The 18,919-nt window shown below is 38.2% G+C and overlaps 1 protein-coding gene across 50 annotated transcripts in view; it reads left to right on the top strand.

The window, feature by feature from the left end:
• RIMS1 (regulating synaptic membrane exocytosis 1) overlaps window positions 1-18,919 on the top strand; it is a 330,044-nt gene that overhangs the window by 290,100 nt on the left and 21,025 nt on the right. For 42 of the 50 annotated variants that reach the window (XM_089530919.1, XM_089530918.1, XM_089530966.1 and 39 more), the window contains one exon: window positions 4,083-4,318. The exons of 7 other annotated variants lie outside the window; for them this stretch is intronic. In XM_089530919.1, coding sequence (XP_089387045.1) covers window positions 4,083-4,318 — 236 coding nt within the window. Of the gene's footprint in view, window positions 1-4,082; window positions 4,319-4,858; window positions 5,029-18,919 lie in introns of those variants that run through there. One more of the 50 variants, XM_089530963.1, reaches the window with a different exon arrangement.

Below are 18,919 nucleotides of genomic sequence, written 5' to 3'. Positions count from 1 at the left end.
CACATCATGTCATTGTGTCACTCTGACTGAGGTAACAACAAGGTACCCAGCCATGTGATTGATGCTAGGTGCCTCATTTCTGGCCTCAGAGGTAGTGATTCATGCCAGTGGCAATGGGCAGCACAGCAGGACACTGTGTAGACATCCAGTTAGTGTCACTTCACAATCCGCAGATAACAGTGGGAATATGGGGCAGAACTGAGGGCAGCCTGGAGTAGTCTGACCAGTGCAGATCTGCCTCAAGGTCCTTTCTTTACTATGTGAGCCTAAAACAATTTTTTAAAATCTAACACTGATCACGAAAGTTTTTTTCTTTTTAACAAACAAAATTAGTATGCAACCCCTGACAATGACAAGTTAATGTTATTTCTCACATCTCTATTTGAAACCAAGGACATTGTCTTTGAGAACATCTTGTTTAACCTTCCATGCATAAATTTGAACACCCTAAGGAACTGTTCCACATCGCCAAGGGGAGAATTTAAATTAAATAATAAAGGCTGGGAACTTCTCACATCTGTAGTCATTTGTGCCACATATAGCTTTGTAGTTCAGTCCTGTGCATGTCTTCTCAGAAGTAGGCTCCATTCAGTTCAGCTGGACTACAACATGAATTTTAAAGGTAAATTAAAAAAGGGAGAGATTCTGCAGGAAACTAAGAAGAAATTTATAGTTATAGTAGTTAAATTTTTTTCTGAACCCAGAATGGTTATATGGAAATAACAGTTAATTGACAACTGCAGTGTAAAGTGTTCATAGGCAGACATAGGCTGCATCTGCACTGCAGAAATAATCCAGTTTGACACCATTTCAACTGCCCTGGCTAAATGCTATATCAATCAATCAATCTTTATTAATGCTTAAGCCAAAGGCCATTCGCATGATAAAATATAAAACCAATAACAGCAATTCAGAATTATAAAATATTCCATCAGATAACATCCAGAACACCTACACTTGGATCAAAAAAGATCTCTATTCTGTTATATGCTGATGACATGGTTTTAATTTCACTTACACGTATAGGTCTGAGAAGGTTACTTTCCAAGCTGGAGGCATTTTGTTCCAAGGAAAAGCTTGTTATCAACTATAATAAAACAAAGGTAATGGTTTTTGGGAAAAGACACTCTGATTTTCGTTGTTCTATTAACGGTCATCAGATTGAACAATGCAGAGAATTTAAGTATCTCGGCATTTACTTCACAGAAAACTTCTCTTGGAAGCCCCACATAGAAGCTAGTAGAGCAGTAGCTGTGAGATCAATTGGAGCAATCCTTAGATTCTATAATCAGGCAGGGGGTCATCTAGTTGCACCTGCTGTTAAAATATTTCAGAGTAAAGTTATAACCCAGATTCTTTATGGCGCTGCCGTGTGGGGTTGGGATGATTCCCAAATGGTCAAACTGGAGGCCATCCAGAATATGTTTCTCAGGAAATTGCTCCTACTCCCTCCTGGCACGCCTGCAGCCTTGGTCCGGGCTGAGGTTGGCCTCCCTTCCATTAGAGCTCGCATTCATTTTACTTTACTTAATTATTGGAGATCTGTTAAAGAGTCTACGGTTAAGGCTAAATGCTATAGAATTCTGGGATTTGTGGCTTGCTGTGGCACCAGAACACTCTAACAGACAAGACTAAATGTCTCAGAAAACTACAGTTCCCAGAATTCCGTTGCATTGAGCCATGGCAGTTAAAGTGGGGTGAAACTGGATTATTTCTGCTGTGTGGATGCAGCCATAGGCCACTTATATCAATGACCTCAGTCAGAGTTAAATCCCATTACTTGAAATGGAAGAAACTTCCCATTTTAATCCCAATACTAACATACACCATTCCATGTTATGATACCAACCCCATTATTATACACTTTTTGCATGGCCACTGGAGATTCTGGGAGTTTCAGTGCAATATTGTTGGTATTTTGTACAAACAATGGTTAGAATCTTGTATCACAGTTACAAATATGTAACCTGGAGGTATGCACTCGTGACTCTTATGTATTCACAGCCCCTATTTAGTCCCTAATTTTTGTGCAATTAATGGTAAGAATCCTGTACCAGGAAGCAGCTGGTCAACTGTAGTTGACAAGAATCCATTCTCTTATCACATGGGAAACAGCTGGCTGCTCTTCCCATCCCCAACCCTCACACTATTGATCTCTGACTTGAGAGGGAATTGCAGCAGGGATCACTCCTGAGAGGTATTGGAAGCAGCAGCCAGCTATATCTCAAGCAGCAGGGGAACAGACTGGCTGCTGCCTGGTAAGTGTGGACTGGGATTCAATGAGTCATACTGCAAGTATGGTGCTTATAAATGCATGAAGACCATACATGATCCTGACCAATGTTTTTTGTTTGTTTGTTTGTTTGTTTTTTACAAAAAAAGAAAATAAAAGCCTATAAAAATATCACACATTTGGCTTTGGTGGGAGCTGACAATGCCTGCTGGAGGAGGGAAAATAGAGAGGCTACCAGCTAAGTCTCAGTTGAAACAGCATTCCAGACCCTTAAAAAATTATATTTTGGACTAAAACTCCAAGGATCCCCAGTGGTCACCCAAAAATAACTCTTCTGATTTCTGTTTGATTGCACCCTGTATTGTTTTTCTATTCCAGATTAAATGAGAGATGTGTTCATATGATCAGCATGTAGATGTTCTCTGTCTTTGTATGGTCTTACATCATCTACACTTTGAATAGGAAGGAGGGATAGTCCCTGTGTTATGCTTCATTAGGAATTTCACTAAAATTGTGATGAGCAACTACCCTGTCACCCTTAGGCTTCCCTCAAAAAACTACACTACACTGCTCAAGAGCAGTCCTAGGCATGCTCATTAAATCCTTCTGAATTTTCACCAGTGCTTCGGTTATTTAGGACTGCACATAAAGATGTAACTTAAAATTTAGCATGCTGTGGATCTTGATCCACCTGCATTTTGAGCCAGCCTATGCACTGCAAGTACAGTGGTTAAATATTAGGTTGCTTTCTGTAAGGTATCACCGTGGCTACCAGAACAGGGTCTAATTAGAACGTGTCTAATTTCGGGAGATAACAGGGAATACTAGAGGTCTATAGCTGGGGCTAGGAAAAGACCCCGCTTGAAACCCTGGAGAGATGCTACCAGTCAGAGCTAAAAATACTGAATTCAGTGGACCAATGACCTGACTCAGTATAAGACAGTTTCCTGTGTTGTTGTTTTCTATACCCCATGAGTTACTAGATGTGGTAACTGAATCTAAATCTTACCTGTATTCATGATCATTAGTAGATATCATGTCTTGGGAGGAAGAGAACTAATTTTAGTCTCTCTACCAGCAGGAGGACTGGGTGTGCTGCTATGCCTATAAGAGCGTCCAGGGATGTGGTGGAGGTCTCTTTGGAATCTACCATATCCAAAAGTCCCTTTAGTCTCTTGAGAAGGCCCAAATCAGACCTTCAGTTATGCCAGTCTGGAGATGGCAACTGAGACCTGGAAGGTTATACAGATGCTTTGCGATGTACTTTCCCCACCCTTGATTTACATAAATGTGGGGTATTTCCTCTACTGCATTGAATTTGACTGAAATTCTTATTATGGTCAGCTATAAAGTAAAAATTATATATACATGTGCTCATGTACACACATACACACACACACCATAGATAATGCATGTCTTTGTTCCTTGATGTTAAACCAGCACATCAGTATATATTATATGAACAATGGAAATAAAATTAATACTTAAATTATCAATATAGTATAGCAGTATCCTCCATTTTGAATGGCATCTTTCATTTGGCAAAAACGCTACTTGATAAATCTGTGTGAATGAAGACAAAATAGTTGAAATAGGAAACTGGATCTGAAACACTGGCCTGAGTTAGGTGAGGAACTGGAGAATGTCAGGAATATGATACCAATACCAGTTGTTGGTTGTGAGGAATCAGCTAACCTAGTTGTTTAGTCTGATAATAATTTGAAAGTATACGTAACAAACTTGCAATGCGGAGTACAATTTTATTCTGACAGTTTTAAATTTAGTGACTCTTTTAAACACGTGAATAATTTAAATGTACATGTATTTTTTTTTTACTTTGTAAATATAGTACGTTTACTCCTAAAATGCAAGGCAGACGGATGGGGACTTCAGGGAGAATCATCACAAAGAGCACAAGTGTGAGTGGAGAGGTGTATAAACTGGAACATAATGATGGTAGCCAATCAGACACAGCGGTTGGTACAGTTGGAACAGGTGGGAAGAAAAGACGATCGAGTCTTAGCGCCAAAGTGGTAGCCATGGTCTCTCGAAGAAGCAGAAGCACATCCCAGCTTAGCCAAACAGGTGAGTGAAATATGTACAGCATGCACATGGGTATTTAATCACATCACCTCACATCACTCTTCAAATGCAGTCCAATCCAGGAAAACAATTTCTTGAGAAAGGGTAGCTTTGTGTGTCCTTTCATTTCATATGAGTGCATGTCTGTGTGTCCATGTGTGCATGCAGTGCTATGGAAACCATTTTAATCAGAGAAACATGGAATAAGGATTACAATATTGCCCATTATAGTGTATAAGTAGAAATCCAAAACAGGCCAGTCATAGCCCCTGCACAATTTTAAATACATAGCAATGTAATGAGTTGTTTTTCGGGGGTGGGTGGGAATGTATCATTTTTGAAGCTAACTAATGCTGACTCAATTCTCCAGTTTTTTAAAAGGGCTTAGTGAAGTGAGTTAATAAGAGTGTAGCAGGATGCTACAGTGCATGCTTTTAAAGCTCCTGTTCATTCTTGCTACTTTAGAAATCTTAAAAGTCTCTTCCCAGTAGCCTCAAGAAAGAACAGAGCTACTATAGAGAGAATGAAGAGATGCTTTAAGGATCATAGTTCTGTTAAAATCAGTGAGGAGGGAGGCTTGTCCTTCTTTCCAATGAGATCATATGTCCTTAAATGACTTTAAAAAGGAAAGGCAAAACTTGCTGTAAGCATAGAGCTCAATCAGATTTACCACAGTGGTTTTATCTCACGATCAAGATAATCACAATCTGCAGGTATGTCAAATATTTTTGCTGTGTTACTCAATTGTCTGTTTTTGCATTTAATTATGCTATCTCCCATGCCATCCCTCCCCTCTAGTATCAGTGTGATAAAGTGAAATGAAACATTTTAAATAATTAATGTCTTATACAACTATGGTTTTTGTGTAACATAACAGATATATACTGTATTTGGGTGTGATGAAACAATAGATCTCATAGGACATTTCCGATGCAAATAAATATGCTTCCTCCCTGCAAACACACCAAGTGTCATTTTATATGAAATACAATATGTGCAACACTTGCAGAAATGCCCCTGGATAATTTTGGGGTGTGGCTCACACCTGCAAATGTCTTCTAATCCATGACGGTAGTGGTGATTAACAGAAGTACTACTATGGTTCGTGCAAAACTGTACTTGCCTTTATGTGCCATATTAAAACACATGTATAAAAGTTGGATCTCTCCTATTCTGAATTTAGGACTGAAATCAAAGATATGGTTTTTATTTTTCCTAAGAGGTCCCCAAGGTTTAAGAAGCACAAAATTACTATGATGGTCTGCTTGCAAGAAGAGTGACAAGCAACACATTAAGAGTGTTTGGATGCCTAAACAGAGCTAGCAGTGGTGGTACTATTACTACTCCCTTCACCACTGAGCCATTTCTTTCAATACAGGAGTAACTGAAGATCTATCTAGATAGATGCCACCCTTATTGATCCCCATCACTCTGAGAGCTTGTTTAAATGGAATGACCCATTTATTATTAAAGAATTTATTTCTATGTAATGAAATAGTCTCTAGTGCAAGTAATCTGTTACTTTGTTCTTATGCATTCCTTCTCCTTGCTAAATCATATGAAGCCATATTGTTACTATTACCTGCACACATACGCATGTGTGTGTGTGTGCTTTATCTAAGTTACCAAATTATTGAGCAACCTGAATTATCAAATGTCTACCATTATGTTCTACTATAGTTGCCATGACAAAGTTACAATATGCTGTATAATATTGTAATATAATATAGAATAAAATCCATTGTTTAATATAGAAAGAGATTAATTTGCATTAGAAAAGTATTGACTAGGTTAGGCATTTCAGCTTGTTTTAGCATTAATAACAAAATCTGCAAAGGGAAGCAGATTTTTTGAAGCCAAGATCAAGACTAAATACATCAAACTCAACTACCTCTCAGTCAAAAATGAGAAAAAGCTTCATTTACTTTCACCTCAAAAAACAAGGTCAAGAGTTAATTTTACACTTTGCCTTCATTAGAATGTGTTTGTTTTATTTATCTTTTTGTGTTAATTTTCCTTTGGAAGAACATTTATAGAAGTAGCTATTCATATAGTTTTTTTCAATGGTGGCACATTTTCAGGCATTTGGACAACCCCTCCTTCAGTGTTTGTACAAATGTAGGTGTGGGTGGGTGGTTTTCTTAAACAATCTTCTCTGTAGTGCCTGCTGTATAGTGATTTCAAGGTGAATGTTTTCCTTTCCAGTGCAGTTTTACAGTTTTAGACTAGATTAGATACAAGATAATTTAATCTTCCCATATCTACATCCCATTTTTCATTGGTATTGTCATCTCACAGACACCGTCTCAGTACAATATGTTCACAGATCTCTTCTTCTCCAGGAAAAGGGGGAACTGAGACTATTTTTGACATGTAGTAATAAACATGAATTTGTGAGACTTGTTCAGAAATGACAGGTGGGTCTTTGTGTGTAGTGCTGCTGAGCTGCCAAAATGAGCTCTGAAGATACGACACTTACAAGGGACTGAGATGTTTTAAAATTCAGTACAAGGGAGGAGGGAGATGTTGACAGATCCTTGAACAAAGCCACAGTTCTGTTAATGGGCTCCTTTGGTTAATATAAAAAGGTGGAGGAGATATTATTTCCTGTTTGCCTTGCATTGCTGTCAGCTGTTCTTCATGATGACAGTTTGATCACAGACTCTTGTGTTTATGTCAATAAGCATCAGCGAAAGCATAAATCAACAGATACTGTTGCCTTTACAGGTCCCCAGTCATTCAGATTTCTCTACCAATTCAGTTTCTTTACTCCAATCCACTATCGGGTTACCTAATGCAATAGATGTTTGGATTGCAAATGTAAGTGGCTTCTTGAGGAAATATTTGGGTTTGTTTGCTTGCGTTTTCACTAGTAAATTCTGAAATTGATACAGAATCTTTCAGTGCTGGTGGTAATTTGGAAACTTTGCATCAAAATATTCTGTGAAGGCTTAAACACTGGGACACAAGTACTGAAATATGCAACATGCCAAGCTGCACATATATTTTAGAATGGCAAATTAATGTTAATCAACAAAGTCAATCTTGTTTTGGCCCATTACTACTCATAAAATTCTAGAAGGAATTTAAAAATCATTAGCTATATTCAGTTACCTGGATGTCATTGGATACATGTAATCCTTTCCACAGAGCAAATTATGTCACCAGGGATTATTTATGGCTAAAGATTAGAGGATTTTAAGGATTTGCTTCAATAACTGAAAGGACTTGATCTAAACCAAGTCTTAAGTATATTTATGACTCCCTCTAACATTGATTGGATTTTGCTCATAAGTAAGACTGCAATCCTGCATGCTGCTATTAAATTACTTAAATCCCATTTACTTCAATGAGATTTAGGCAGACTAACTGCCTATAGAATTTTTTAGACTGTCTAAAACACTCTTTCTTGACATTTCTTTTATGCAGAATTATTTGTAGTATTATGGTTTTATTACCAAATTATTTGATTTATTATGCTTTGTATTTTGTACTCAGCATATGCATATACAGTCTTTTTCATATGCAATAGCTAAATTTTCCTTTATGTGACATTACAAATAAGTAGCAGAATGTGACTGCTGAAAAATTCCACTGTTTGAGTTCTGGCCATACATGTATTAGGAATAAATGGAAGTTCATAGTCTAGAAAAGGGTTATAAACCAAATTGTAAATTTTCTCACTGAGAAAGAGTATCTTAACATGTTGAGATACCTTCTCAAAATTGTCACCTACCTCCACATTTTTTTACCTCAGCTTGAGAATGGGAAGATGAAGAGTTTTGTATTTAGTGGTTGCAAAGTCAATGATATTTTCTTATTCCAAAGGTTTTTTTTGTTGCACACACACACAAACTTTTGCAACAGGTTTTGCACAAAAATGCTCCTACAAATTTTCTCAGGCATTCAGAAATGCAACATACAGTAAAACATACAGAAAAGCTCTCATGGGGGGGAAAGATGTCCTTGTCCGGTCCTTTTCCCATCCTTGTCCCATCCATGTCCACAATAGCAGGAAAGACTTTCACACAATGACATGCTCATCTGGACATTTTCCCCTCCATGAACAGCTAGTGACCACAATGGCGCAAAAGACTTTCATATGACATCACACTGATCCTGCCATTTAAGATTTTCACACTAGCATGCATCGCTGGGAAATCGCCCTCCAAAAGTTGCTAAAAGATTTGCTTCCTTAAGCTAGAAAGGGGTAGTGCATTTTCTCCACTGACATTATGGGTTCATTAGCAGGGGTGTGATATTGTGTGTCCCTCCCCAAATGTTGTTGAGCCACAACTCCCAGATTGGCTCTATGTGAGTTCAACAATATCTGGGGAGGCACACAATTCCTTCTACTCTTCTGGATTGCCATTTATTTCTTAAATAATGAAGCAGCTTTTGTGTGGCTATAAAGATGGCAAAGGCCCTTTGTACCCTTCTTTGATACAAGCCATAGCAAATGCTACACATACACAATTGAAATTGTTACCATCAATTTCAATGGGCACTTTTTATTTTCTTGTTTGAATTGAGCTCAAACTCTCAGCATGGCAGAATTGGAAATATGATTACTAAGTGAACTTACCTGGAAGAAGCTTACAATTTTGCTTTTCATCTGGCAATTTGAAAAGAGAGAGAAGAAAAATATCTATTTGAGACCAGTATGTTTTTTTAGGGAGATATTGAAAAATCTGTGAATTGCATGAAGTAGTGCATGCATACAAAAGTAAATCAATGATTTTTGTAACAAGTGGTTTGGTTAACAATCGAGCTCAAAATTGTATGATTTTTTTTTAAAAAAATAGTTCAATCCTATTTCTGCTTATTGATAAATTTCAATGGATACGTGGGTAAAGAATTTCAGCTTCAGAAAAAATATTGTGTATATGCCTCGTTGATTCACAAGGACATGATCCAACCAATGTTAAGCAAGTCTAAGCCCTACTTATTGCAATGGAAACCACTTAGACTCCCATTTTTGCTTTTGCTTTGTTTGTCTGAGTGCTGAACTTGGTCTGAATTATTCTCTTCCCCCCCCTCCCCCATCATCTGAGCTTTTCCCTCCATCTTGCTATTTTTTATTTAGTTGAGCTGGTTGTATAACAACTATAAAACTGCTCCAGATCTATCTACCTCAGTGTAAAGAGGTTAACAAGAGCCAAAGCTATTTGGGACTTCAGAAGCATAAGCATCCCTCCAGGGTTAACATTATTATGCAATTCTCTTGGGTGTGAGGAAGGCGATGCTGAGAGGCACTTTAAAATTTCTATTCGATTGCACTCCTTTGTGCTTTAGTTGAATGCTACAGGGAGAAAAATCTCTACGCTGCCCAGTAAATGCTTCCTTTATTTTATTTCTCTCTAGCCCTGTCTCTTTATGATTCAGCAGAAATGGGCATGGGGTCTTTCTAAATCAAATAAAGTTAACTGTAAATAGCAGTTGTTAGAAAGATGAGGTAGAAAGCAATAGTTCATTGACACCATTTAATATAGGAAAGCACATGAGGTAGAGTGTGGGGGCCACCTCAGGCAGATATCATAAAAGATCAGCAAATTGTTAGCTATTTAATTTGTTATTATTCTGTTTTTATTGTTACAATAACTTCATTGGCTATCAGTCCATTTGGGGGCACAATTCAACCGCTGGTTATACAGCCCTGTGCTAATTGGATTCAGACCACCTGAAAGATTATTCTTCACCATAAAGCCCATCCAGGTTTTGACATCTTTGAGGGAAGGTTTTATCTTGGTCCCACAGAGGGTAGTAATAATTCCCACATTGTAGAACTTCCTTCTACTGGGGCCTATAGTCATCAGTTGGTATGTTGGAAAATGGTAAGATAGATGTCTCATCCAATGGGTCACCATGAGTCAGGATCAACTCAAGGGCAGTTAACAATAATAACAAAAATTCTCTTACTTGTTACTGGAACCTCCTGACAAGAGACATGAACAGCACAGTGATTCTGACATAAAATGTTTTAAGCTCTGAGCAGGAGCATTCTGTTGCAGGTCAGGGCAAAGTTCCCATTCAGTTTGCTAAAGCAAAACACTCAACTTGGGATGCAAGGTCAGGTGACGTATGCCTCCCAGCAGAGGCCTGCTCTCTTATGAGCTGTCTAGTTCTTTAATGTTGTCTCTGTTCAGTTCTCAGAGACTAAGCACTGTGGGGAGGGTAGCTTGGGAAATTACCTGCACAAAAGGTCCAGGTGATATCCCAAACCACCATTCCATAATGCCTTGGCTCCAAGTACCAAAAAGAAGCAAGCATGAAAGCAGTAGAGGACTCCTGACAGAGCCAGGGTCTTGCAGGTGATATATTCTAGGTGGCTGCCTCCTCTGCTGACTGTGGCATGGCAAGTGTAGAGAGTGGCCAAGTCTTTGATATCTCCCAGTGTAAGCAGCAAAAGTGTCAGACCACTTGCAAAATGTCCCATTGTGCAAACAGTCCTTGTAGGAGTTTGGCTAGTATGTGTTTGCATGGGCATAAGCAGGCCATTTTTCTTTGATCCTTTTACTACTGACTGTTGTCTTTCTGTACTTTTGCAGTGACAAAGAAATAAATATAGTTTTGTTTATGGATGCAAGAACTAAAAGGGCACACATCTGTAACATATCTGTGTGATGGTTCCCACTTTATGTTGAGCTCTTCCAAGTGGAAGTGTGTAGTTGCTGACTTTTCTACAGATTATTAAAACTTGGCATTCCCGTTGGCTACTAATGACTAAGCTTGGAGGTTCTTCTGTGGGGTTTGTCAGAGGAGGACTTTCTAGAGAGGTGATGCCATGGTATGGTAAAAAAAACAAAATCTATCACTAGCTACTTAAGACATCAAAGCTGACCACTGACTGGTGCATATTAACCGTGCTTGGAAACAAAACCAATTGAAGAGGTTGAACGGTTTCAAACTTGACATGAATTTGTTTCCTAGGGTTGGTCGTGGTTAGATTCTAGCAGCTGTATAGCAGCTGTACAGTTTAAATTTGGCTGTTCCCAAACTCTGGAATTCCCTCCCTAGGGAGGCCAGGATAGCTCCATCCCTGCTGTCCTTCTGGCGGCAGGTAAAGGTGTTTCTATACCACCAGACTTTTGCATGACAGGGATGCTGTTGTGTTTTGTTTTTTGGTATTAAACTTTAAATTTTAACAATGTAATGTTTTTAATTGTTTGAATTGTTTAATTGTTTTTTAAACGTGTATTTTGCATACTTATACTGTTTTAACTTGGACTGTTTTAGATTTGTAAGCTGCCTAGAGCCCCTGTACTGGGAGGAAGGCAGGATATAAATAAGTATAATAATAATGATAATGATAATGATAATTTTCGAAGATTTTTTAAAGGAAGTCTCACACAACAAACCTATTAGTAAATTATTCTAGAGGCTACCAGGCTACAATAGTGGACAGGCTAGCTTTTACTATAAATTGTGGCACTGCATGCCACAGAGGTTTCCTGAGCTAGTGAAAGAGGCAAAAGCAGCACCCCTCTGAATAAATCTTGCCAAGAAAACCCAGTGATAGGTTTGTCTTAGGGTCACCATAAGTCGGAAAGGTTTGAAGGCACACAACAACAAGCAAAAGTTGTTAAAACTCATACCCACAAAGAATAATTGTCATCAGCATTAGAAAGTCAGTAGATAGACGGAACCATGTCCTTGTTTTAAAATTTTGTTAATATGCACAGAGCTCCCATCTTCCCCTAAGCTATTTGAGAATGAGAATCAACATTTGGAAATAATGTGTTGAACTCCCTTGAGTTTTATCTCAGCTGCTTTCCTGACTCTCTTCCTAAATTATATAGATGCTAAAATTCATAGGCAATGAATCCTGATCTCACAGCTTTAACATGAGAAAAGTTGATTTCAGGAATTGGAGTGACGGCTTTATTAGATATCGTATATTTTTCATTATGGAGCTGACTTAAAATTGTAAATTCACAGAAATAGTCTGTGAAATATGAATGGATTGTATGATTTTTCTCCTTTGCTAGTGTCCTAAAATTGGTTATAGCAAAAAGGACTTGTGTAATTAAAAGAGTTTGATCATTCCAGGCAGTGTTTCATGCCAAAGGCTCTTTCCTGTATAAGGAAAGACTATGTAGAAAACAAATTCTCCACACAGATACCCTTAAACAAGGCCCATGTTTTAATTCCTTCTTATTGCTTAATAGAATTCATTTTTCACTTTGCTTTCCCCTATAAGGTGAGCCTGTCTTTTGTTTGGAATATTTTCACAGTTGTGTTATCCTGTTACTGTTACAATTTTGTAATTTGTTACCATCCTATAAGTGAAAATACAGTTGGTATGATGCATTGATCTGATGCCAAAGACATGAAAAATGAACTCAATTCAATCAGATGTTTTAAAGAAACCACAATTATGCTATTATTAGAATAGAACTTAGCAAAGTAATAAAACTAAAACAGAAATACATTGCAAACTCTGTGATAACTGATTAATTTTTTATAGCTTTCTACATGTAAACATCTGGTATTATTTGGAGTGTATCCTTCTCCACAAACAATCAGTGCATGTTCTTGAGAAGCAAAATGTTCAAGGGAGAAATATTTAGAAATACATAGATACTAATTCTCTCTGTTTCATTGTTTTCCCTTGATGCTCTGATTCCTGATGCTATGATATGAATACCCAGACATCGTGGCCCACTGTCTAACACACTGCAGGACCCACAGATCATGGCACTATCCAACTATATAGTTTTCCATGGATTCCCCAGCCAGCAGTATAGCCTGCATCTGAAAAATACTGTCCTGGATTATATATATATATGTTGTTGTTGAGTACCTTCAAGTCATTTCCAGTTTATGAAAACCCTGAGGTGAACATATCACAGGGTTTTCATGGAGGATTTGAACTCTAGTCTCCAGAGTCATAGTCCAGTACTCAAACCACTGTACCACACTGACTCTCAGATTATATAAAAGAGGGAACTATTTCATAAAGTAAAGATGTAACTGGACAAGATACAATCATAATTTAAGTGCAAAGAACAAAAAAGGAAACAAGAGGGAACAGACAGAATTCCAAAGGAAATATCACTCTCATTGAACCTGCTCTGCTTCAAACACAATCAATTGAACAATTTTGAATATATTGAAATACAGTTGTGAGAATGAGTTCTATATCTTCTCAATCCTTTTTAAAGCTTGGCTGCTATCCTTTCTCCGCAAACAATTCATTGTCTGTGTATCTGATCCAGCGTTCCTGCCACCCACATGTAGCTATCCAGGGGATCTTTGACTTTCCACACTTTCAGTATCAAATGCTCAGGTATTAAAGAAGTGCCAGACTTTTTGTGGTTTTGAAAAAAATGCACATAGATGAAATACAATATGTTACTAAATTCACAAAATTCAGTGACTATGTACAATTCAAGATCCAGTTCATCTGCCCAGTTATCCTAGCCCAAAATAGAATCTGCATGGTGGGAGGTTTTGTTTTTATTTGCACAACACAGTTTTCTTTCTGTGGGGACTCATGCCAATTATTAGTGCCCATTACCTGTTGTCTTTATGTGCTACATACCAATGTGTGGTGCTATAATTGTGTGGTGGTATTTTGAAAGGAGCAGAGTTTTCCTGATTTGTAATGAAATTTTGTGCATCAATCTGCTGTATTGCATGAGACACAGCATGGGAGAGTATTGCATGGGAAATGGGTGGTTATATAACCTCCATAGCTCCTCTGACCTCCCCCATCCAACCACATTTCCCTTCTGCCACTTAACCATAAGCGCCATCACTGTGGTGAATATGACTTTATCTTAATAAAGTGGGGTTTTTTTCCAGTACTCACTGCCACTGAAAAATATGTCCTCCCCCTTATTTCTTTCCAACTCAGGGAGTTGATGTGCTTTACTTTGGTTCCAGGAACTTCTGTCTTTACTCTGTTGGTTCTTGTCTCAGGCTTTTGAAGCTATTTTGACATTTCCATTGCCTTACTCACCTTTCATGCAGCTAGGGAGCAACAAGAAGTATTTAATTCAGAGAGTCTCTTCCCTTCACCATTTTCCCAAAGTCCAACGGGCTTTGAAAAGAACTTTCTTCAAAGGAGGAAATTGTGTTACAGAGAAGAAAAGGCAATCTCTGTTTCACTGAGTGAAGCAGAAAGAGAGGGAGAAGGGTGGCAAAAGCCCTGCATAAGAAAGAGGGAAAGCTGACAAGGAAAGCTGATCAAATGATGTTCCACTTCCTGGCTTCAAAACTTCTAAAGCTGTGCCACACAAGTCCACTTGTGGGGACTGCAGTGATATTTCTTTGAATATGTGACACAGCTTTTCAGGACCATTTGATAAAGACAATTTCAAAGAAAAAAATGCCTGAGTTTGTTTTTTTCCTGCTGCAAAGCTATACAGGTGTGTGTACATGGAAAAGTGTGATTAAAAATTAAATGGCTAATCATTCAGTCTAGGAGATGATGGTTAGAAAATGGAGAACAGGACCCCTTTGACTCCCTACTGAGTCACTCCCACTCCCAAGGGACAGGAAAAGAAAAAGTGCCAAACGGCTTCTGTAGGCTGAGGGTGCACCCACACTGCAGAAATAATGCAGTTTGACACCACTTAACTGCCATTGTTCCATCCTACAGAATCCTGGGGTTTGTAGTTTGGGGAGGCACTAGAACTCTTGGCCAGAAAAGACAAAAAGACCTTGTAAAAGTGCAAATCCCAGGATTCTATAGGATGGAGCTACAGCACTTAAAACGGTGTCAAACTGCAGTGTAGATGCACCCTGAGTGTCACTCCCATGATCTGAGTAATAGTAGCATATGTCTATTCCACTTTGAAAAAAGCATCTACATCTTTGACAATGGTGCAGTACAGAAGAAGAAAAGAAAAAGAAGAAAACACCATGAGAAATCATGGACCTTACCGCATTGCCCCCAGGAACGTGATGGGGGCATGATGAAAGGGAGCTGGATGAGAACAGAATGAGTGCTATCACCCATTTTACTGCACACTGGAATGCTGCCAACGCCACCGGAAGTTCCCATTGCATTCCGGATCCATCCCACAGGAGGCGATTTTCAAGAACATGTCTAAACTGTTCCTGAAAATTGCTGCCTCTGGGACAGATCCAGAACACAATGGGAACTTCTGGCGGCAGTGGCAGTGCCAGTGGTGGCAGCATTCTGCTGTGCGGTAGAATGGGTGATACCACCCATTCTGTTCTCATCCTGCTCCCTTTCATCGCACCCCCGTCACGTCCCCAGGGGCAATGTGGTAAGGTCCCATGTCTATAGTATACCAGAATATATATGGGGAAATTGTAGGAGGATCATATGTATGCTCTGTGTATTCTGTGAGTGAGCCAGACACTGCAGTGATAAGAGGAAAGCCTAGTCTAGGTTGGCTACCAAGTCTCTAGAGAGCTTTATAAAATCAGAGCATATGGGTGAAGTGGGAGTAATTCTCTTCTCACTGCCAACAGCTGAAACAATTAGCAAAGCCTAATTTACCTACAGCCATGGAGGACCAATATATCCACTGGATTGTTTGCTGTTATAGCAACTGAAATTGTTTTGATAAGAAGAGCCTAGAAGATAAAGGTGTTCTATATATGTTCCACATGTATTAGTAACGTTGACCTGGGGTGGTGGTGTTTGTGTGTGTGTGTGTAAGCAAGGAATTAGCGAGTCTTTCTTGAAGTTGACTCCCAGTTTGAAGACCATATTGCTCAACTGTACCCACTTGTGAAAGCTTCCTGAATAATAGCCAAACGTCATGCTGAATGAACAACATCTTTCCATTAGTCATATTTGACTTTTCAGATTGGTTCTGTGATCCAACAGAAATGAGACAATTTCAGTCTCATTTTTGGTTACTCTAAAGGAGCAGTCAATTAAAAAAGCACTGGTTGTATTGGTTGGATACCTTTATCATCCAAAATGGTGCAATAGTCGATACTTCATGTTAAGAATCAGATGAACTTTGTGAGTTTCCATGCATGAAACACCGTATCAGGAGTGAAATACTTTAAACTTTTTGAGAAGTCACGTAGTTTTACAGATAAACCCCAGAGTCATGATGCCATCTTGTTGTTCTACAGTTGCTGGTCATTATTCCACAGTGGTTTAACTGTTAATGGAATTCTTAAATGTAAAAGTTTAAATTATGATTTACATTTGTCTATAAATACAAATGGTACCTGCTTTGTATTTTTGTTATTAGTATTGAAACCTACGTCATATACAGCAGGGAAACTGGATGGTATGAACACTGAGGAGAGAGAATTAATTAGATAATTTGTGTTTTTGAAAAGTGCTGTTTTAACTGAAGATTTGTCTTTAAATCACTTCAGACACCAAGACAGTAGTTTGAAGACAGTAATTTAACAGTGTTTAAATGTCAGTTCTGTAGCTACAAGGTTGTGAGTTCGATCTCAAGGGCTCCAAGGTTGACCCAGCCTTCCTTCCTTTCTTAGGTCAGTAAAATGAGTACCCAGCTTGCTGGGGGCAACTGACTTAAACATTGTAAACCACTTAGAGAGCACCGAGTTCACTGATAAGCAGTATAGAAATGCACATACTATTGCTATTGCTGTAATGTTATATCTCTTTCATATGGATATTTAGCTGTTGAAACAGTGGCGTGTCCCTTTTTTATATCTTTATTATATAGCACCAGGGATGTAAATCATCAACTATTACATTCTTGTATGTGAGAATGAATAATTTTCACAGATTTCCCCCTGCTGTATGTGAAAACAAATATTTCTGTGCAGTTCTGACCTGGCATTCACTCATCCTCAAGTGTTTCTGGAAATTATTCTGTGCAGAAATACACATCGGATTTTGGCCTTAAAATCATGATTGGCATGCCGCTGAGTTTTTATGATGGATTTACAACATCATAGTTATTGGAGTTCATATTTATGGCCATTGCAACCTTATTATGATCAAAAGTGCCTCTCAAAACTTACATTTGAAGCCAGGGAACTACCTAAACAGAAAGATTTCAAGATACTGTAGAGGGGTCTCAGTCATTGCCTATTGCAACTTCCCTCACTGCCAGGAGAGTGCTGGATGCATCATTGCTCAATGCCCCACTCTCTAGCACCTTGGAAATACTTCTGTTGTGGCAACCTGCCAGGCTTTAATGGTAGTTGGGGGGGGGGGGTTAGCATTGGGAGATATAGCTACCATGATGCTGTCATAGTTACATCTTTTGTGAGGTGTGTGTGTGATATTTTTTTTTGGGGGGGGGTGCATTTTCTACACCGAAGTGTTTTGCTTATATGTTCAGAAAACATCCAGGGGTAGCCATATTGGCCATATAGCAAATCCAATAACATAAAAAAATCCACCAAACTGTAATACCTTTATTTGCCAACCAGAATGCATAATATGCATGCAACATTTTTGATATTAATGGATTTGTGTGTGTGTGTGTAAACAAAACATTTTTGTATAGAAAATGCACATTTTTGTTAAAAAAAAAAAATTCTGTGTGCTCAAAGCCCAGCAGTTTTAAACAAAAAATGCCACATGGATTTCTGGAAACCATGGTTAGAATCCTCCTCTTGGTTAGTCTCAACTACAGTAGACCAACTCGGGCAGTGGTTGAGTCGGCCCTTAAGTAAACTACATTGATGGGGGGAGTTATGAGCCCTCCTGTTTTTCACACACACAAAAAAAAAACACTTTTCCTAGAAATCCACATGGGGTTTTTCTTTTTGGTACAAAATTAATGGGTTTTGAACAAAAGTATACTTTTTGCACGAAAACATGTTTCTAGAAACAGTGCTTTTGTATAAAAATGTATATTTATGCAAAACTGTGGTTTTTCCATGAAAATGGTGGGCTTTGTGCAAAGCCCCAAAATTTTATATATTTTTCAATGAAAAAAATCCATATATATATTTCTGTGCAGCAGCATTTCCTGAAAGATGTTATGATTCATTAATACCTGGCAAAAACAATGCATAATTGTTATCTTTGTATTATAATTCCAGCTAGGTCTCCTGAGTGTCAAGAAACCCATTTTTCTATTGTAAGGCTAACAGCAATAAATATTCTTTCCATCCTTACCTAGCAAGCAAGATAACTTGGTATTCACTCTTACAGCTCTTTAATTACTCTCTCTCTCTTTCTCTGCCTATCTGTATGCACATGCATGCACAGATTGCCCTGAACTATTTTCAAGATGGGGAACATGGCAGTCAGGATAGTATTAATTCTGTCTGCAAGATCTGTGCCTACATTTGGGAATGCTGTAAAGTTAAATGTCACATTCAGTATTATTAAGATGTGATTACCACTGATAAGTAAAATTAAATATTTAGGTATAATGCTGATGAAAACAATGTAGATCTTTATAAAACAATTATTTGCCAACATGGGAAATTATAAAAGCAGATTTAAAAAGATGGGGGAAACAATAGATATCTTTATTAGGCAAAATCGCAACAATTCAGATGAATGTTCTCCCTCGTATGCTTTTTTTTTTTTTTTTGTTTCAAACACTGCCTATTATAAACAATAAGAATCCTTTTAAGATATCGGAGAGAGATATCGCGAATTTTCTGTGGCAGGGGAAGAAGCCCAGGATTAAATTTAAAGTCCTGCAAGATTGTTAGAATAGAGGT

This window comes from Sceloporus occidentalis, unplaced genomic scaffold, assembly GCF_023333645.1.
Source record: "Sceloporus occidentalis isolate IW3139 unplaced genomic scaffold, rSceOcc1.0.p SCAF_6, whole genome shotgun sequence".
NCBI lineage: Eukaryota > Metazoa > Chordata > Lepidosauria > Squamata > Phrynosomatidae > Sceloporus > Sceloporus occidentalis.
The sequence above is the reverse complement of the archived record's forward strand: the minus strand, read 5'-3'. Positions and strand labels throughout refer to the sequence as shown.